General features: G+C 42.3%; 1 protein-coding gene across 6 annotated transcripts in view; it reads right to left on the bottom strand.

Annotated features, from left to right (window-relative positions):
• Positions 1-20,845, bottom strand: part of LOC140204954 (transcription intermediary factor 1-beta-like) — a 118,779-nt gene that overhangs the window by 14,107 nt on the left and 83,827 nt on the right. For 4 of the 6 annotated variants that reach the window (XM_072271961.1, XM_072271962.1, XM_072271963.1 and 1 more), the window contains 8 exons: positions 17,814-17,930; positions 16,169-16,283; positions 12,830-12,976; positions 12,156-12,273; positions 11,163-11,692; positions 7,095-7,439; positions 2,997-3,164; positions 901-1,092 (listed from right to left, as the gene is read on the bottom strand). In XM_072271961.1, the coding sequence (XP_072128062.1) occupies positions 901-1,092; positions 2,997-3,164; positions 7,095-7,439; positions 11,163-11,692; positions 12,156-12,273; positions 12,830-12,976; positions 16,169-16,283; positions 17,814-17,930 (1,732 nt within the window). The remainder of the gene's footprint in view (positions 1-900; positions 1,093-2,996; positions 3,165-7,094; positions 7,440-11,162; positions 11,693-12,155; positions 12,274-12,829; positions 12,977-16,168; positions 16,284-17,813; positions 17,931-20,845) is intronic. The other 2 variants (XM_072271966.1, XM_072271965.1) reach the window with 2 other exon arrangements.

Here is a 20,845-nt window from a genome sequence, read left to right as displayed (position 1 = left end):
AATTGAAAGATTGGATTGGGAAGTTTGAAGTGGGTATGGTTTCATGGTATGTGCAAGGGAATGCAAACAAATAAAACGTTCATCTGTGGAAAGGACAAGGTACTAAAATTGGCCCAGTTTGAGAGCACAGGAGCAATACTCCAAAAGGACTTTTTCAAATTATATGCAGCAGCCAGAATCACCCTCCCTTCCCCATCCCCACCCACCTAACCTGGGAGCTCCCACAAGTCATTATGTCAGTCAACACCAACAGTCAAGTAGGACTAGCCCATGTTCCCTGCTCTCCCTATAATCCCAAGGGAGCAAAACAACTTCTACCTTCCTCGCTTCACCCCTCTGCATAAGTAGAAGTTTTCCCATACCATCTCAGGTGGGAGAAATCCCTCACCCTTCCACCTCCATTTTATGGGATGCAAGACCCTACCCACTGCCTTAGCCCAGTAAGCTGGGACCTTTCCTAACTAAGGGTATGGAACTATTCTTGCTTCACCCCAAGAAATAAAAAAAAAGGGGGGAAATTCTCTGTAATCTATTCTCGAAGCACAGGGACCACTCTTTTGCTTCATCCCAAGGTGCATGGATTCTACTGTCTCCTTTCAGGGACTGCAACAGGCATCATTTCAGGGTTGTTATGCTCCCTAGCCATCTCAAGGTAAACAAAAGAGAGATAGTGGCTTTGAAGAAGTGTGAGATTTTTTTAGGACAATGTGGTATAAGGATTGTGGTATAATGAAGAAGCACATTTAGGAGGTATGTAGATGTTAATGTCTAATATTGATTCTTTGATTCACAAAAATAAAACTGGGAGAAAAGGTAGTTAAACTGAAGATAAAAATAGGGGATGACTTGCCCTACAATGGGAACAGGACATGAATCTAGCATTGCTCGTTTTTTGCTAACCTTGAAGGACACACCCCTCCTTGGTTCTGAAAATGCAGGAGGAACATGACATGTAGAATGCCCTTTAACAAATCCTTCCGCTCCCGAATCAGACCAGGCCAATGCTCCATCGGAGGTGAGAATCAGTGAGTACAGTAAGCTATCATCTCTACCAACCTGCTGTGGCACTAGAGAGGGACCCGGATAGGCATACTGTAACACAAGACAGCATTTGGTAATGAGATATCAGCAAAAGGAAAAATCATTTCAGAAAAGGGATTGAATTACATAAAGGTTACAGAAGAAAAGAAGCTCATGTCACTCCCTATGCTCAACAAAAGTACTTCACCAGCTACATCAACAGGAATGCCCACATCACAATCTGAACTATTACTTCTAGTTGGCCTCCAGTCATCACTACTGCTTTGTGCCTCAGTGGGATCCCAACTCCCCACCACCACTCCGCGCCCACCCCCCCCCCCCGGCTTTCCCTAACCATTCCCATAGGAGCCTATATTGCCCACAACACAACCCCAACATTGAGATATTTCATACATTCACAGATTGTGGGCTTTACTGGCAAGACCATATTGGTCACCTATCCTCCTGCACCAAGTTCCCATCTGGATTGCTTTAGTCAACTGCACTGATGGGTCCAGAGTTTAAAAATGTGAGAACAGCAGATATCCTTTCCTGACAGACACTACTGAATCAGATTGGTTTTTACAATAATCATAGTCTCCAAGAGTTCAGTCACAGCAGATACTACCTTTTGAAATAAAGAAGCAATTAAAATTAAATTTACCAGGGGTTATGAAAGGATCTGAGCTCTTGTCTGTGGATCGAGTGCTTGCAGATCTGCATCACTTTGTTAATGTAACAGATTACCTAATCCTCTTTCACCCACGGCCACAAGACTAACCACCATATTTACAGTTTCATTTCCACGCTACAAGATTGGGACTGAAGTTTTCTGAACCACTTGCTTCAAAGTCAAATCATATACTGAAGCTAATGCTGGAACACAGTATCTAATTCATTATATGGGAGCACGGCAAAATGAAAATTATTATCACCCTTTGCAGTCCCAACTGGGAATGAAACATTATATTTGTCATTTGATAGCAGAAAAGAATGCCATGCAGTTGAGATGATGCCCAAGCCAAGAATACAGCTGTTGATTAACTGCACTTTTTGTGAATTTTGAAGACAAGGTGAAGATTAATAGTAACGCCCCAGATTATCTTCTGATTTTTTTTCTTATTTAATATAGTCTTAACAAGCTTTATGTTTACATTCATTTTATTCAGCTTACAGGAAAGATTGTTTCAGCTCTAAAGAGCCTTTGATGATGGAGAATATTTGCAGAGATTCTGGAAGGTTACACAGAATATTAACCAGGCTTCAGCAGAGTTGCTGGGGAGTTCCGTTCTGGTGCAGTTCTGTAGGCAGTCTCTAGGTCCTCCCTGTGAAATGCATGAGTTTTTTTTTCCCCTGGGTACTCCAGTTCCCTCCCACAGTCCAAAGATACCAGGTAGGTTAATTTGTTATTGTAAATTGTCCTGTGATTAGGTTAGGGTTAATCGGGTTTGTCCGGGGTTGTTGGGGCGCGTGGCTCGAAGGGCCAGAAAGGCCAGCTCCGCACTGTATTGCCAAATAAAACTTTAAAAAAAATATCGGAGGAACTTGCTTTTGTCAGCAATGATTTAGTATGGACAGGCTTTGTGGTATTGCAAAGTGGGAAGCTGAGGGATCACACATTCTGACTAAACAAGTACAAGCTGACAAGTTGAGTGAAGTGGTGTTACATCCTTGTATGAAAGTATTTAAGTTTTATGTTGCATGTTGAAGTTCTGCTTCGTAAGTCGTTTATGGCACTTCAGATGCAGTTACATGCCAACCTACAAAGACAATGGAATGAATCATGGCTGCAGCTTACAGTTCTGTACACAATTGCAGCTTGCTAACAACAATCTCTGTTGCATTAAAATTCTAGGGAGACCAGAGGTGGAAAACCCTGCAATGGTCAGCCATGGTGAAACAAGCCAGTCGCGCCGCACTTGCACACAACTCTTGTTTTTTTTTTTGGTTTTGGAACCCTATCAATCAGTAATTACCTGTTTCTGTGCAAAATCGTGGGCATTGGCCGGGCCATCTCTGTGGGGCAGAATGACACGGGGATACGAGGTTGCCTGCTGCACCAACATCTTGAGTTGGTCAACCGGGCTGTTGCCAAGGCGATTGCTTGACGTTGGAGAACGATGGCAATTTGCACCAACCTGAGTCTGGAGGATAAAAAATGGAGATAAGTGTTTTAATGAGGTGGCGCACAAGCTTGCTGAAGCTGTGTGGTACTAACATGGTTTGGGGAATGGGATTGGAAGAGGATGGATGCCTGGGAACAAGGTTTCCCTCTTCCATCACAACTGGATTTCTTTCTGGATCATCTATTTTGTCAATAATATAACTTTGTGGTTCTTCCATGACAGTCTTTACTGTTTGAAAGAAAGGCAAGTGATTCCTACAGAGTTTAGATTAACATCTTGTTGTAGAAAATAAAGAACCAGATCAGGGTATGTAACCAGCTGTAGCACAAATACAACGCTGCCCCTTCCTGGAGCAGTTGTTATTCATAGCTGGACAGACATGCCAGGATTGAAAGCAGGGAGACCTTGGTAGGTAAAGGCAATATCATTGGACAGCAGGGCAGAGCTCATGCTCCAAGTTGAAGACCCTTCATCAGTACTGGAAAAATGAGGAAATAGGTATATTTCAGTTTATAGAAGAAAGGGTAGAATGAACAAAGGGAACATCTGTGAAAGGGTGGAGAGCAAGGTTTAAGTGACACAATTGTTTTTAGTACTTTCTAGTTAATCAAAACAGTTTTGTCTGGAGGAATGTAATTAGAGGAAGATGCATTTAACATTACAAGCCTTTCCTCTTTGTATCAAAACTGGTCATTTCTGTTATCCATTTGCAACATCAATTACTCTCTCTTCACAGATGTCATCTCATCTGTTGAGTAAATACGTCATTTAATTCTGAAATTTCTGCTAACTGCTGCATTCTATGTGTCACAGTTTCTTCAGCTGTTATTTTACCCTCTCCAAATGTCTTTATACATTTCTCTATGTATACTCCTCCAGACAGATCAGCTGTGATTAGCCAGATGATTGCAGTAAAAGCAATAGTTAGTTACCCACACAACTTTGGTCTCCTGGTCACATCCAAGTACTCGAATAAGAAAGGTTTAGAGAGATATCAGTCATATGCAGTCAGAAGGGGCTAGCTCAGATAGTTCGGATGAGTATCTTGGTTAACATGGATGAATTAGGCCAAAGTGCCAGTCTGCTATATTGCTGTATATCTCTGCTTTACTTGGTGACCAAAATAATAGTTGAAAAGGGATCCAATTCCAAATCTGGAGCAACAGACGTAGAGTACATGATTATGTAGGAGTGTGGAAGGGTAGAAATGTGGTGGGTGGCTGTATTTCCCGGTCAAGACTATTGAGTTCTTAACTGTTGTATGTTAACAGTCAAGCTAAGCACAGCAAGGCAAAGGGTCTCAAGTAAACCAACCAAGTTTTTTTGCTCATGCATCAGCATTTGACAATCTATGGGCAAATCTGCATGGGGGGGGGGCTCAAAGTTTGTGCAAGATCAGATTCCTTGGTACCTCAATCAGGACTGAAAAGCTAAGGTCAACTTTATAAATCTATATGGCCATGAAAATCAATAGAGTGACAGAGTCATGGGCTCTCTATTACCTTCCAAGGCAATACAGATTCATAAATCCACGTTGTGGATTGGGTCACAGAGGGATTACGCTTGTATCTGATCTGCATTCCTGAAGGAAAACAGGGAAAGTATCACATGTCAATTGGCAGATGAACAGCTTAATGCTCAGCTTTACACACAGAGAATCATAATGTGCAGGTGGTGTTCTGTTCAGCACAGCTTTCAGTAGGCACTAGCAAAAAGATGCAATCTTATTTTCTCTCCTTCCCAAAACAATGATTCCCATTTGACTAGATACTCCATAAGCTGCTCACATTAGAGAATCGTAGAATCATAATACAGAAACAGGCCTGTCAGTTCTCTAGTCTATTAACCTGCCTAGTCCCATCGACCTGCACCCAGACCATAGAGCACCTTGGATCTACCCAAATTTCTCTTAAGTATTGAAATCAAGCCCAAATCCACCACTTCCAGCAGTTCATTCCACACTCTCACCATCCCCTGGTTTCTCTTCATGTTCCCCTTAAACATTTCACCCTTAACCCATGACCTCTAGTTCTAGTCTCACCCAATCTCGGTGGAAAACCCCCGCTTTTATTTACCCTATCTATACCCTTCAATTTTATATTTCATTCTCCTACGCTCTAGAGAATAAAGCCCAAACCTATTCAACCTTTCCCAATAAGTCAGGTCCTCAAGTCCCGGCAACATCCTTGTAAATTTTCTCTGCATTCTTTCAATCTTATTTCCATTTTTCCTGCAGGTGGGTGACTGGAACATGTCACAATATTTCAAATTAGGACTTACCAACATCTTAAGCAACTTCAACATAACATCCCAACTCTTGTATTCAACAACGTAAACACGAGGAATTCTGCAGATGCTGGAAATTCAAGCAACACACATCAAAGTTGCTGGTGAACGCAGCAGGCCAGACAACATCTCTAGGAAGAGGTACAGTCGACGTTTCGGGCCGAGACTCTTCGTCAGGAGTCCTCGGCCCGAAACGTCGACTGTACCTCTTCCTAGAGATGCTGCCTGGCCTGCTGTGTTCACCAGCAACTTTGATGTGTATTTCTTGTATTCGACAGCTTGATTTATGCCAAAAAATCTCATTATGACTCTATCTACCCATGATGCCATCTTCAAGGAATTACAGATCTGTATTCCCAGATCCCTCTGTTCTACCGCACTTCTTAGTGTCTCACCACTCACTAAGTCCTATCCTGGTTGGTCCTCTCAAAGTGTAACACTGGATACCTGTCTACATTAAATTCCACCTGTCATTTTTCAGTTCATTTTTTCAATGTAATCTTGTTCAGTACTATAAGGAATGGGCGTCCCGATCAGATGTACTCACAAAAAGAATTTTCTTCAAAAAGACTTCTCTATAAAGTACCTAAAAAGGCAGTCAGAGACCTCCATTTTCATACTTCTCTATTATAATATGGAGGCTATAGAGTGCTACGTGTCTATCTGAGTCAGCATGTCTCAAGCAAAAAGACAAAATTAAAGCCTTGGAAACTCAAGATTTGCTGATGCAGTAGCACGATGAGTACAAACGCAGCTTGTACAGCTCACACAAGTCTCCTCACAGCAGTGGAAAGCTACTAATATATTTGATCAAAATTCAGGTAATAGCCCCAAAGCTGCCACACTCTGCACATTTCCAATTCAAGTTGCCCAGCTTCAACTGCTAAAAACACCAGCTAGAGCTTCTCAGGGATAGTGAGTGACCAGATTTCAATAACAGCTTTTAGCTTTACAATCCTTCCGTTTCCATCTCTGATTCTGGCCTCTATCTTAGTCAGCATCAGAGATCCTTTCTGCTGCTTTGGCACTATGCTAGCAAATTTTCCACACATAAGTCTCTGTCGCTTTAAACTTCTGGTTTAAACTTTGACAGTGCCTTTAGTCATCTGTCCTAATAGCACACGGTGGCTTGCATTTGGTAATATATTAAGACCATTTTAAATGTTAAAGGCTGTAGTAGAAACTGTTGCTACTATGGCAGTGCCATCTCAAGGATTAAACATGATTAAAAAACATTATATTTACAAAACAATTGGCATGCTGGTGGTTCAATCAGCATAATGTCTAACCATAGCTTCAATTGATAGAAAGCTACTAACTTTACACAATTAGCAAGAAAGATTAATCAACCAATGAGTAAGAACTTGGAAAGTAACATTTTGGTAAATTAGAGAGGAAACCACTTGGCATTTAGATTCAAAGTCTGCTCTTAGATCTGCAATGTTCTTTCAAACTTAAATCTGCAAAGCAAGTTGTCAAATCCCAAGATGCTGACTGGCTTTCTGCTTCTAATCAATAATGGTATTTGAGAGAGCTTTGAGAGTTACGGTAAAAAGCACAATGCTAAAATATATTGTTCAAAAGCAATTTTGCTGATAAAAACAGGCTCCCAAATACTGCATAAAGACAATGCAAATAAATAAAATTACGCAACATACTTACACTCTGACTGGTAGCAGAATTGTTAGAGTGCACTTGCTGGGATATGGCAGTTGTTAGCAACTGCCTGCTGGTAGAAGTATTTGATCTGAGTGCTTGCTGCACTGGAGGAGACGGTCGACTCACAGGAACATTCGACAGTCCGGTGGACGTAGATAGGTGGTGCGATGGTGGGGACTGAACACTACCAGCTGCACTAGGCCCAAAGGACAGCTGCTGCCGCTGTGTTGGGGAAGGCAGTTTGCTAATGGCAGTAGGCTGATGGACGGACATTTGCTGGTACAGTGTCTGGCCCCCAATAATCGATTGCTTGACAGCTCCCTGAGTATGTCCCTGAGGCTGGCGAATCTGCAAAACAGGGAACAAACTCTGGCAATGAGAAAATCATATATAAAAGACAAAAATATTATTCAAAATAAGCACTCCGTCATCCATGCTTGCCAATTTTTAGAATAGTCTGTGGGATGATGGACGAGGGATATACTTTAGTGGAGTTCTGTAAAGGACAGGGCTTTTTTTCTTATTAAAGAGGTTGTCAAAGGAGTTCAAACCATGATAAGTTCAAATAGAATAGTTACCAGTAGTAGATAGTTCAGTAATCAGACAGCAGAAGTGAAGTAGTGATGTAAAGTTATTTTACACAGATGGCCAAACTGGAATGCACTACTTGAATTAAGAAGAATTGACTAAACATTTGAAAATAAAAATCTGAGACAATGAGGAATATGCAGTACACAGATTAATTGGAATTGGTATTAGTTTATTACTGTCACATGTATCGAGATACAGTGAAATGCTCACCTTGCTTACTGTTCAGACAGATCTTTTCATTACATAAATGCATTGAGGTAGCACAAGGCAAAACAATATCAGGCAGAATAAAGGGTAAGAGCCACAGAGAATGTGCAGTACAGAAGAACAATAAGGAGCAAGATAATAATAAGACAAGTTGGACTCATCAGCTCTCAATCATACTAAGGATCTACTTAGTCTTATAACAGCAGGGTAGAAGCTGTCCGTAAGCCTGGTAGTGTGTGCTTTCAGGCTTTTGTATCTTCACCCCAAGGGGAGAAGAGAGAATAACCAGGTTACTGATGCAGCAAGAAGTATAGTCAGAATCTAAAGAGGAGGCTGTTTTCCGTAAAGTCCTGAGTTATATCCACAACTCTGCAATTTCTTGTGGTCATGTGCAGAGCTTTTGCCGCACCATGCCGTTATCCAGGGAAATAGGATGTTTTCTATGGTGCATTGGTAAAAATTGGTTAGGGTCGAAGAGAATTTGCCAAATAATCGTAGCAGAAGTGTTGCTGCCTATCCTTACTGATTGCTTCATAAGAAAGTAGAGACTTTGTTGAGTTTTCTTGACTGTGGTGTCTATATAGTTAGACCAGGAGAGGCTATTGGTGATGTTCACTCTTCGGAACTTGAAGGTCTCAACCTGAACTCCATCAATGTAGACAGGAGGATGAGTGCCACCCTGTTCCTAAAGTCAATGACCGAGTCAAGGAAAGGTTGTTGTCATGACAGCATGTTACAAAGCTCTTTATCTCCTTCCTGTACTCTGACTTATTGTTATTTGAAATGCGTCCACTACGGTGGTGTCATCTACAAAAATGGAGACAGAATTAGAGCAGAATCCTGGCACACAATGAGTGTCCAAGGAGTGGAGTAGGGGGCAGAGGATGTTACCTTGTAGTGCAATATGTTTAGAATAATTGGAGTGGAGGTGTAGCTGCCTATCCTTACTGATTGCAGTCCAGTGGTCAGGAAGACAAGGACCCAGTTGCAGCGGGAGGCATTGACTCCCAAGATCTGGAATTTGGTGCTGAATTTGCTTGGAATGATAATATTGAAAGCCAAGCTGTAGTCAATACTAATAGTATGACATAGGTGTCTTTACTGTCCAGGTGCTCCAGAGACGGGTGTAGGGGCAGGGAGGTGTCATCTGCCGTAGACCTCCCATTTCCCATGTAGGTGAATTGCTATGTGTCGAGGTTGTCCAGAAGGCTGGAATTGGCGTGACCAGCCTCTTGAAGCTCTTTGTACTGGTAGATGTCACAGCCACTGGGCGATAATCACTTAAACATATTATCTTCTTTTTCTTAGGTAGCAGAATGATACTGGTCTTCTTCAAGTGATTACCAAGGAACTGGCACAGAATATATCCCAAAATAAAAGAGCTAGGATTTTATCTGGTCACTAACAAAGTTAAATGAGTGAATTAAGTAAATTTCCTGCTAAGTTATTTAAAGTCATCTTATAACATTTAGAGAGCAAATGGATCATTTATCCCTTTACACCTGTTCTCTCACTTAATTAGATTATGGCTGATTTTTGACCCATGGAATATCGCTTACTTCCTTTGGCTAATAAAACTAAATAGCTCAGCTCTTGTTCAATTTTTGACTCTCCAATTTGTTGAAATATATCAGTACATAGCCAGAAATTTGAGGAATGGAGGCATCAAGGGCAATTAAATGTGCTACTAATAACTTTCTCTCCCAAAATACGAACACATTTTTTTTTTTTTTTTTTTGGATTTGGGGTAGGCTTGGTCCAACAGTAAAACATTAGTTGTCATAACAGAGGTCATTATCATCCAAGCACAATTCTGTCAGAAAACTAGCTTTCAGATGATAGGGAGAGGGGATAGGCAATTAAAAAAGGTATTTTTAAAATGCAATTTCAAAATTTGTCAAAGGGGATGAGAGAGCTGTTTGTGTTTAATATGCCATGTAATTCTGAGGGAAAGTTTAAACGAGCAATTTTTTAAACAACAGTGTACCAAATGCAGTATCAGTAAGCAGATATAACAGTGGTATTTCAGAGGTAAATACACAGACACATGATGTGAAGGGAACATGGTACCTTGCTCTGCAATTGGGATCAGTTTCCTTCACTGGGAGACCACAATCCACATGGACTGGAAAGCCCACCTCCTTCTAACTGACCATCAACATAAATGCACCTCGGGGCTACATACTCCCTGCTTTACTCTATTTGTACGTGTGTCTGTGGCTAAGCATAGCTCTAATGCCATCAACAAATTTGCCAATGACATCACTGTTACTAGCAGAATTACACATGGTGACAAGGAGGCATGCAGGAGAGAGGTAGGTCAGCTGGCTGAGTCGTGCTGTAACAACAACTTTGCACTCAACACCCACAAGACCATGGAACTGATTGTGGATTTTATGAAGAAGTCAGGTGAACCTCAATGAACAGTCTGCAGTGTAAAGGACGAGCAACTTCAAGTTCCTGGTGGGTTAACATCTCTGAGGACCTTACCAAGCACTAGCATATATATGCAACCATAACAGCATGTACTTTTTCTACTTTCTTAGAAGTTTAAGGAGATTTAGCATGTCATCAAAGACTCTGTTAAAACTCTACAGAACTACAGTGAAAAGAATCTGAGTGGTTGCATCACAGCCGGGTATGGAAACTCCAAAGCACAGGAACGTAACTTGCTACAGCATGTGGTGGACTAACCGACAGTTCAGGATGCAGTTCTGCTCACGTCCTCTTCTCGATGCTGTGTTCAGGCTGGCGGTAAGGGAGCCTGAAGACCCACACCTCAAGGTTCAATGACAGCCCTTCCCCGTTACCATCAGCTTCTTCAACCAACCTGAAAACCCTAACACTACCTCGTACTGTATTTCTTACAACATATACTAATGACGTTATGTTTATTTTATTGTGAACATGAATGAAGGTATATGGACCATATGCAGGAAGATAGGATTAGCTTCATTTGGCATTGCTGCTGGTACAGACATTATGGGAGTTCACACATTCTCCCCATGACCACTTGGGTTCTCCCCGGGTGCTCTGGTTTCCTCCCACATTCCAAAGACATACAGATCAGGGTTAGTAAAAGAACATGCTATGTTGGTGCCAGAAACATGCCGACACTTGCGGGCTGCCCTCAGCACACCTTGGACTGTGCACTGGTCACTGATACAAACTACAATTACTTTGATGTTTCGATGTACGTGTGACAAATAAAGCTAATCTTTGTCTTTATCAAAAGGGGGAATGGGAGAGGAAAAATTAAAATGATAGACTTACTTGTACTCCATTCATCTGTGGCAGTAATAGCACCTGATTCATGAGCTGCTGCTGCTGTTGCTGCTGTTGTTGCATCTGCACAATGTTCCCTTGTTGAACCACCTGCACCTGCATCTGCTGAAGGTACCTGCCATTAGTACTTGGCATTGTGGTTTTTGGCTTCACAAGTTGCACCGCTTGCTGCATCCGTGAGTGTCCACTCACTGGTGACCAGTGGGGAGCTGAGTGAGGCTGGCGGATCAGGACCTGCTGTGTGTTCTGCTGTGGAGGGAGCTGGCGTGGGGGTGGGAGCTGTGTCTGCTGGTAACTAGGTGGCGGAAGGCGATGGGAAGACTGCATAGGTGCATGGCTTTGCCAAGAGTTTCCTTGTGTTGCAATCATTCGATTGTTAGGCTGGTGTTGGGAAACAGGCTGGAGCTGAGGGATAGGGTGTTGCTGGGAGACAGGTTGAGGACAATGGCTGGACACTGACGGATGCTGAACTGGAACATGCGTTGACAACGTTGGGGGGACTTCAATCACAACATTGCCTGTTGGGAAAGAAACCGTTTGAAAAAATGCACTTAACTTTTTAAGACAGCATTAGCTTAGGAGGAGAAATTCACGGCCTGGGATCCAGGCCGTTGAAAATACAATCATCAACCGGGAAGTGACATAGCTGTATTAAAAAAACAACGTATAAGAGACCAAAATTGGAAGAGGCTTGTTGGACTGGAGGATACATAGATTAAGATGGACAAGACCATGGAGGAACAGAAATGAGAAATTTAAGAACTCAAGGGTCTGTTGGACAATGAAGCATAGAAAGATCGATGAGTACAGGAACAATGAAAGAAGAGGACTTTGAGAGGGTTGGAGTATAGGCAGTCCAGTGTTACATTAAGTACAAGCTATGAAAGGCTAGTCAAACAGGTCAAGTGTGAAGCTAACAAATTACAGCATTAATTTGGGAAGCACAAGTCTTCTGTTGCAATCAGGGTTTGAAGTACTCACCAAAATTAGCTGCACTCTTAGTCCAGAAAGCAGAGTCCCAGAGAAAAGTGATAATGTCATTCTTCAACTCCTCTGTATTAACCTTGGATTGCAGCCCTCTTTGTAACTGATAGAAGATCTGTAAAAGCAAAGGTTTTATAGATCATCCTTTTATCTGCAGTTCCTGGCTGAGCTTTGTGGCATGGAAAGGTTTAACAGGTAAATAATGTGCAAACAAAAGAGCCCACATTGCAAAGAAAGCCAGTGGACTTACAGGTGTCAGGGGGCAGGCAGCTCTCACACTTTGCATTCAATAACATGATGGGATTTTAAGGAATTTAAATGCAACTCTATTTCCGTGTTTGACTTTCCTACAAACTGACTTTGCATCACCTAAAAGTCAGCATCAAGCCCCCCAGCTGAGATCAGATTCTGAATTAACTACTTGTACTGAATTCTGAAGATGCATATGGAGGGTTCCTGAAACTAAATCCTGATCATAATGAAAACAGGACAGTTTCTTCAGCATCATCCCTTAAATAACACAATCCAAACAGGGAGGCATCTCAATCCTCCACAGTCTGCCTGCATATTTACATTATCTGATTCTGGATCAGTCTTGCCTAGTATGCCTACAAACATTTTATGCTAATAAGGCAAGAGTTGAAATACATAAACCAGAATTCTTTCAATACCAGTTTTTTGCAGAGCAGCAGGGCTGTGCTGTTATCAGTGTTGACGGCCCAAGAAGCAAACTTTAAGACGTGGTCCATTTGCCGGTACAGCTTGGACATAGACAGGTGCTGCTGCTCCAACTTCAGCTGCTGCTCCTCGGCCAATCTCTGCAGGAATCAAAGCAGAAAACATACTGGGCATCTCAGAGAAATCACCTAGCTGCCTGTCACTTGACAAGATGGGCATGAGATCTGATGCTTGTTACTGCTCTCCCAGGAAAGGAAACCAGTAATATGAACATATATGAACTGCACAGAGCAGGGAATCAATAACACAATTAATAACATCAATTACTAAGAGGAGAGTGGTGAAGCACGAGTGCAATGAAATTCGTAGCACTTAGCTCAATGTAAAAGCTAGGTTTTCAGTAAACACGGTCACTCACACTTTAAGATAGGAGAAATAAGACAAAATCTAATCCAACTGAAGTTTAAATAAAATGTGGAAGTTGAACATGGTGCAATTTGACCCCTTTCTATGCTTCCACTCCCATTATCAATGGCATTTCATTCTACTTTTGACTATTCAGCGAGGCATTGCCTGTTGGCAGGCTCTTCCCTTGGGGCAGTATATTCTGACATGCAGTTGTTAGGTGTACTAACTTCACCACATGACTGATTTTCAGTGAGACAAACTGAGAATTGAAACCACAGGAGAGTTTTATACTCCCACAAATGGACACCAAATGTCAAACTTCCTATGCTGCTGTGATATCAGCAAGGGTTTAACTCTTTGGCCCACTATTATAACAGGCCATACTCCTCCAGCTCAGTAATTGGAAAAGCTTTCAAGCATTAGTGACTCAGTCTTAAAGTCAAATCCACCATTAAAAAAAAATCTCTAACTGCCCAAGCTGCAAAGGTACTCTAGAGGATACCACAATGTAATGTGGTCACATAATGGGCAAACTATGCAGGACTATCAATATTTCCTTCCAGTAAAGGAACTGGTGAAGGTGTGGCAGTTTGGTACAGCACAGAAAAAGACCTGTTGGCCTACCATATTTATGGCATGTCACTTCCCAAGAGGTGGTCAAACGTTGTCCCTTCTCCAGTTGGGCCATCATAATGCTTGTTTGTACATCCCTTCCTTGTGCATGTGGGTTTCATCTGGATTACCCGGTTTCCTCCCACAGTCCAAAGATGTACCGGTTAGTAGGTTGACTGGTCATTGTAAATTGTTCTAGGATTAGGCTAGAGTTAAATAAGTGGGTTGTTGGGCTGGAATACTTTAGAAAACGTTCCTGGACACTCTTTACAAATTCTATCCCAACCTATCACTTGGCAATACGTCTGTCCTCTCCAACATTAGGGAAGTTGAAATCAACTATTATTACACAATTATTTCCACAACTATCTGTGATTTTCCTACATGTATGCTTCTCTAATTCCTGCTGTTCCACGCATTTCACCTCGCGCACAATTCCCCAGGATGTGACGTTCTTCCTAATCAATAGTACAACTCCCCTCCTCGCTAGCTCCACCTCTATCACACTGGAAGACTAAGCAGCCATTCCTTCCCATCCCTCACATACTAACTGCAATATCATAATCTCATATGAGATCCATATTCATCTGTCTTACATGTGAGGCTTCTTGCCTTAAAGTTAATGTAGTTTAGCATATCAGACCATCTGCACTCCCCATCCAACACAGAGGGCTTGCTTGCTTTAACCTCTTTGCTACACCTTCTCAGAATCAGAATCAGATTTATTATCAGGCTCCTGTACCTCCTCCCTAACGGTAGTGATGACAAGAGGGCATATCCCAAATGGAGAGGGACCCTAATGACAACTTCTACGTTCTTGAGACACTGCCTTCTGAAGATGTCCTTGATTGTGGGGAGGGATGTGCCCATGATGGAGCAGGCAGAGTCTATAACACTCAGCAACCTCTTCAATCCTGTGCATTGAAGCTTCCATATCAGGCAGTGATGCAACCAGTCAGAATGCCTCTATGGTTATGCCTGCAGAAATCTGCTACAGCCTTTGGTGACTTACCAAACCAATTCTCCTCAAACTCCTAATGAAGGACGGCCCCTGGTGTGCCATCTTTGTGTTTGCATCAATGTGTTGGGGCCAAGATGGGTCCTCTTGAGATGCTAACCCTAGGAACTTAAAGCTGCTCACCCTTTCAATTGCTGACACTTGATGAGGACTGTTGTGTGTTCTCCCGCCTTCCACTTCCTGAAGTCCACAATCAATTCCTTGGTCTTGTTGACACTGAATGCAAAGTAGTTCTTGCGACACCACTTAATCAGCTGATCTATCTCACTGTGCCTCCCTGTCACCACCTGAGATTCTGCCAACAACATCGGCAAATTTATAGATGGGTTTGAGCTGTGTTTATCTACATAGTCACGAGTGTAAGGAAAGTAGGAGTAGTGGGTTAAGCACGCATCCTTGAGGTGCAGACTTATTGACTGTTAGCAAGGAGGAGGTGTCATTTCTGATTAACACCGACTATGGTCTCCTGATGCATATCCTGATGTCAAGGGTCCAGCTGCAGATGGAGGTAGCGATGCCCAGGTTTTGAAGATAGTTCATTAATATTGAAGGGATGATGGTGTTGAACGCTGAGCTGCAATCAATAAACAACAGCCTGATGTATTCGTTATTGTTATCCAGGTGTTCCAAAGCTACGTGGAGAACCAGTGAGATTGTGTCTGCTTTAGACCTATTGTGGCAGTAGGCAAACTGCAGCAGATCTAGGCCCTTGCTTAGACAGGAGTTAATTTTAGCTATGCCCAACTTCACAAAGCACTTCATCACAGTAAATGTGAGTGTCACTAGACAAGTTGTTGAAGCAGCTCACCCTGCTCTTCTTGGGCACTGGAATGACTGATGCCCTGATACATCATTATTTTGGGTTCTACCCCACCTGCCAGACTAGTTCAAACTCTCGAGTAGTACAAGCAAACCTCCACACAAGGATAATGGTCCCCCTCCAGTTGAGGTAAACCATACCTCTTTTAAACAGGTTGCCTCTGTCTTGGAAGAAATCCCAATGGCACAAGCAACTGATGTGTCCCACCTGTTCTTCAGCCACTCATTAACCTTATCCTCCCACTTGTATGTTCGCTTTAGTATGTGGTGTGGCATGACATTTCATATGCACCATCACTTATACTGAACTTTTACTTACAGAATTTAAAAACAATGCAAAAATAGCTCACACGTCATACCAAATGTGAAAATGCTCCATGATTCTTTCAAAGCAGACAACTGGATTTCTCATCCAAAACTGTTTCTATACTAACATCACGGCACAAACATCAGCAGGTTAGATAAGTGTGATTACCTCCACTCTCTGGATGAGGGTCTTGCCACGTTTATTTAGTTCTTTCATTATCTGAAGGATAGCCATCTTGATCTCCACCTGGACTTTCTTCTGCATGTCCTGAACATCTCTTAATCTGATGAATGAAATCAGGATATTGATCCAATTGTAATCAGAAAACTCCTGCAACAAAACCCAATACCCCTCTGTTGGATGTTTTCGATGTATGTAAGAAACTGACCTATTGTGCACAATAGAAAGTCTGAGAAGGAAAGAGCCTACTACTTTTGAGGTACTTAAGAGTTGTATTTATATACAATCACAAGGAAACGTCTTTTTTTAAAAAACTCTCCTTGAATACTCTTCAAACTCAACACAGACCAGTTTCATTATCAGCATTACGTGCCATATTGTATGACATAGGTGATCATGGTCTTTGAAAATTACTGTTCTTGGAAAAGTTTTTTCTATAGAAGTGGTTTGCCATTGCCTTCTTCTGGGAAGTGTCTTTACAAAACAAGTGACCCCAACCATTAGCAATTCATAGACTTCCTGCCTGGCATCAGTGGTCACGCAACCAGCACTTGTGATGCACACCAGCTGCTCGTACGACCATCCACCACCTGCTCCCAAGGCTTCACATGACCCTGATGGGGAAGGGGGCGAAGCAGGCGCTACATCTTGCCCTAGGGTGGCCTACAGGCTAGCAGAGGGAAAGAGCGCCTTATACCTCCTTTGAGTGCCTTATACCTCCTTCTACCCCACCACCTGTTCACCTCCCTGAAAAAAGTATCACCTTTGAACTGACTTTAAAACCCCACAGTATTAAAAGGCAAGATGAAGTTTCTTTTCTGTGCTCACCCAGTACTACAGACCGTGTTTAACTAAAGTAATGGGTTACTTTAAAATTCAACAAGTTAACTGAGAAATCAGAAAATATTCAGTCAGAGTAATACAACATGGAAGCAGGCCCATCAGCCCATCGAGTTCATGTTGGCCACCAACCATCCATTAATCCAATTTTTTATTCTCCCATGAATTTCATTGGCTACCCCCAGATTCTAAAACTCACAGGAGGTCAATTTACAGGTGCCGATCACACATCTTTGGGATGAGGGTAAGTCAGAGCACCTGGAGGTAATCCATGCAGTCACTGGAAGAATGTGGGAACTCCACTAGGCGTCAGGATTAAACCCAGATTCCTAGCACGATGAGGCAACAGCTCTACAAGCTGTGCCACTGTGTCACCAATTGGTCTCACCATTTATCTCAACCTGCAGATACGAGTCAGGAGAGCAAGTGCTAACAGGTCATTCAGGTACTTTTGTATAAAAGAGCAACACATCACAGCCTCATCTGTTACCCGACACTTTTTGACAGAGACACTTATAAATCCATCACTAATCTGCAGCTCTATTATACATGAGATTGAACCAATTGTAACTCCCAGCTGAGAAGAGTTATAGCAAATGGTAATTGGCTGCGTAAACCCTGTAGTATGCTGTTTTATTTTACTCTTGGCCAAGGAAGTAAAGGGCTAAGCTTTTACCCACTCATGGTATAACATCTGATGGGACTTATAACCAGGACTGGCAGCTTCTTCAATGGACTTTTTCAACTTGAGTAAAAACAATCATGAATTTCCAGACAAAGCCAGAGAACGTACCTAGTACGGACTTGTTTAGTGGTCACTTGCAGCTGGGTTTTCTTCTCTGTCAACTTTTTCACCAGGTTTTCCAGTGTCATCTTCTGGTTCTTAATAGCTTCCTCGAGAAACTGGTATCTGTAATGCAATATATGCTTCAAAGCAGATGTAATTTTTCTTTAATCTAAGCCTGTGCAGCCATATGCAATGTAGTTATTCTGTGAAGGACAAATCTGTTGAAATGACGTTTTCGACCCTCATATTCAACCTGTTCAGAAAGATCTCCTATCAATGACTGCCATTTGAAATTGATGAAGAACATCACCCTAGATAATATGTTGTTTAATATCACTGGCATACATCATAAAATTTGTTGTTTTGCAGCAGGAGTACATTGCAATACATAATAATAAAGACTACAAAATTACAAGAAATAAGAAAAATTAAATAAGTAGTGCAAAAAGAGCAAAAAACAGAAACAGTGGCATAGTGTACATGGGGTCATTGGCCATTCAAAACTGGTAGAGAGGAAAAAACTGTTCCTAAAACATTGAGTGTTTGTCTACAGTCTCCTGTATTTCCTACTCGATGGTAGCAATGAGAAGATGGAACACCCGGGGTGATGGGGTTCCTTGATGACAGATGCTGCCTTTTTCAGGCATCACCTTTTGAAGATAGTCATTGTCATAGTTATACTTTATTGATCCTGAGGGAAATTGGTTTTCGTTACAATTGCACCAACCAAGAATAGAGTATAAATAAAGCAATATAAAACTATAAATAATTAAATAGTAATTTGTAAATGCCAGGAAGTAAGTCCAGGACCAGCCTATTGGCTTAGGGTGTCTGACCCTCCAAGGGAGGAGTTGTAAAGTTTGATGGCCACAGGCAGGAATGTTCTTGATGCTGAGAAGGCAAGTGCCCACGATGAAGCTGGTGAGTTTACAGCTGTCTGAAGCTTTTTCCAATCCTGTGCAGTGGCCACTCCATACCGGACTGTGATGCAACCAGTTGGAATGCTATTCACGGTATATCTGCAGATATTGGCAAGAATCTTTGGTGACATACCAAGACTCCACAAACTCCGAATGAAATACAACTACTATTATGCCTTCTCTGTAACTGCAATAATATGTTGGGCCCAGGACAGATCTTCAGAGACATTGACACCCAGGAACTGTAAAGTGCTCACCCTTCCCACCTGATGAGGTTCCCCCGACACACCCTTCCAGAAGTTCAAAATCAATTCCTTGGTCTGACCGATGCTGAGAGCAAGGCTCTTGTTTTGACACCACTCAGACCAGCTGACTGTCTCACTCCTGTACCCTTCTTGCTGTTGTTTCAATACAGCAAAATATCTCAGGGCTTTTCAGAGCAGTGTTTAATTATACCCAGAATCAACGACAGATGGTAATCCAAGCTCAGTACAGAATTATGCGTATTAGGGGTCAAACTAGGTGTATGATTCATTAAAGGAAGAACTTTAATGGAACAAACATCCTGAACCATAATACTGAAAGTTCAAACTGTGTGTTTAATGGAGAGCATGTTTAACCTAATGGTGTAAATGGACAAGAAACCAGATACAAATAGTCAAACAGAGTGCTGAGGCTTGACAACTTATTTGCTGGTGATCCGGAAGGAAATTCATTCAAAGTCAAGATCAGACTTGGTAGGTGGAAGAAGCAAGCACTGAAGGAAGTTTATCATAAACACAAGAGATTCTGCAGATGCTGGAAATCTTGAGGAACATACACAAATACTGGAGGAACTCAGCATGTCAGGTGGAATCAATGGAAAGGGAAGAACAGTCGATGTTTTGGACAGAGAACCTTCATCAGGATTGGAAAGGAAAGGGTGAGAAATCAGAATTAGAAGGGAAAACTGGTAAGTGATAGGTTTGAACAGGTGAGGGGGGAGGTGGGTGGATGGGGGAAGGAGAATGAAAGGAAATGATGTGGGAAGCTGGGAGGTAGAAGCTGTAAAGGGGTGAAGAACAAATATGATAGGAGAGGTCAGTGGATCATGGAAGAAAGGGAAGGAGGTGATGTTCAGGTGAGGAGGAGGGAAGGGAAGGGATGAGAGAGGAGATAGAATGGAGAATGGAAGAGAGAATGGAGAGGGGGTTAATTACTGGAAGATAGACAGAGGAACAGAAACAAGGTTGTGGTTGTGAAAGAGACACCTGAATGCTATGTTGCCTCCCAGGTGCCAGGGTCAGGGATGTCTCAGATCAGGTCCACGGCATTCTAAAGGGTGAAGACGAGCAGCCAGAAGTCCTGGTACATATTGGCACCAATGACATGGATAGGAAAGATGAGGAGGTCATGAAGAGAGATTTTGCAGAGCTTGGTAGAAAGATGAAAAACAGGACCTTCAGGGTAGGACCTCTGCATTTCTGCCCATACCATGCACTAGTGAGGGCAAGAACAGCATGATTTGGCAGATGAATGTGTGGATGAGGATATGGTGCAAGGGGCAGGGTTTCAGATATATTGATCACTGGTATCTCTTCTAGGGAAGGTACGACTGCACAAAAGGGACAGTTTACACGTGAACCTGGGGGGGGGGGGAGAGGAGGGAGGGATCAATATCCTTGTGGGCAGATTTGGCAGAGCTGCTGGGGAGGTGGTTTGAACTAATTTGGCAGGGGGAAGGGAACCAGAATGATAGGGCTAAGGATGGGGTAGATGGATTACAAACAGAGGTTGTGTTTAGTGAGACTGCTAGCAACGAGAGGCTGATGATAGGGCAAATTGGCAGTCAATGGGATGAGAGATGCAACGTAAAGGAGGACAAAATCCAAAAGGGTGAATACAGGACTGAAGGTGTTATATTTGAATGCATGCTGTATACAGAATAAGGAAGCTGGAACTTGTAGTGCAGTAACAGATTGACATGTATGATCTTGACCTTTCAGCCACGAATCAGTCACTGAAGCGTGGCCGAAAGATTATAGCTGGGAGTTCAACATCCAAGGATACACATTCTATTGAAAGGACAGACAGGTAGGCAGAGGGGGAGGCATTGGTCTATTGGTAAAAAATGAAATC

The sequence above is a fragment of the Mobula birostris genome, chromosome 11 (assembly GCF_030028105.1).
Source record: "Mobula birostris isolate sMobBir1 chromosome 11, sMobBir1.hap1, whole genome shotgun sequence".
NCBI classification, from domain to species: domain Eukaryota; kingdom Metazoa; phylum Chordata; class Chondrichthyes; order Myliobatiformes; family Myliobatidae; genus Mobula; species Mobula birostris.
Note: the sequence above shows the minus strand (reverse complement) of the source record. Positions and strands in the feature narration are given on the sequence as shown.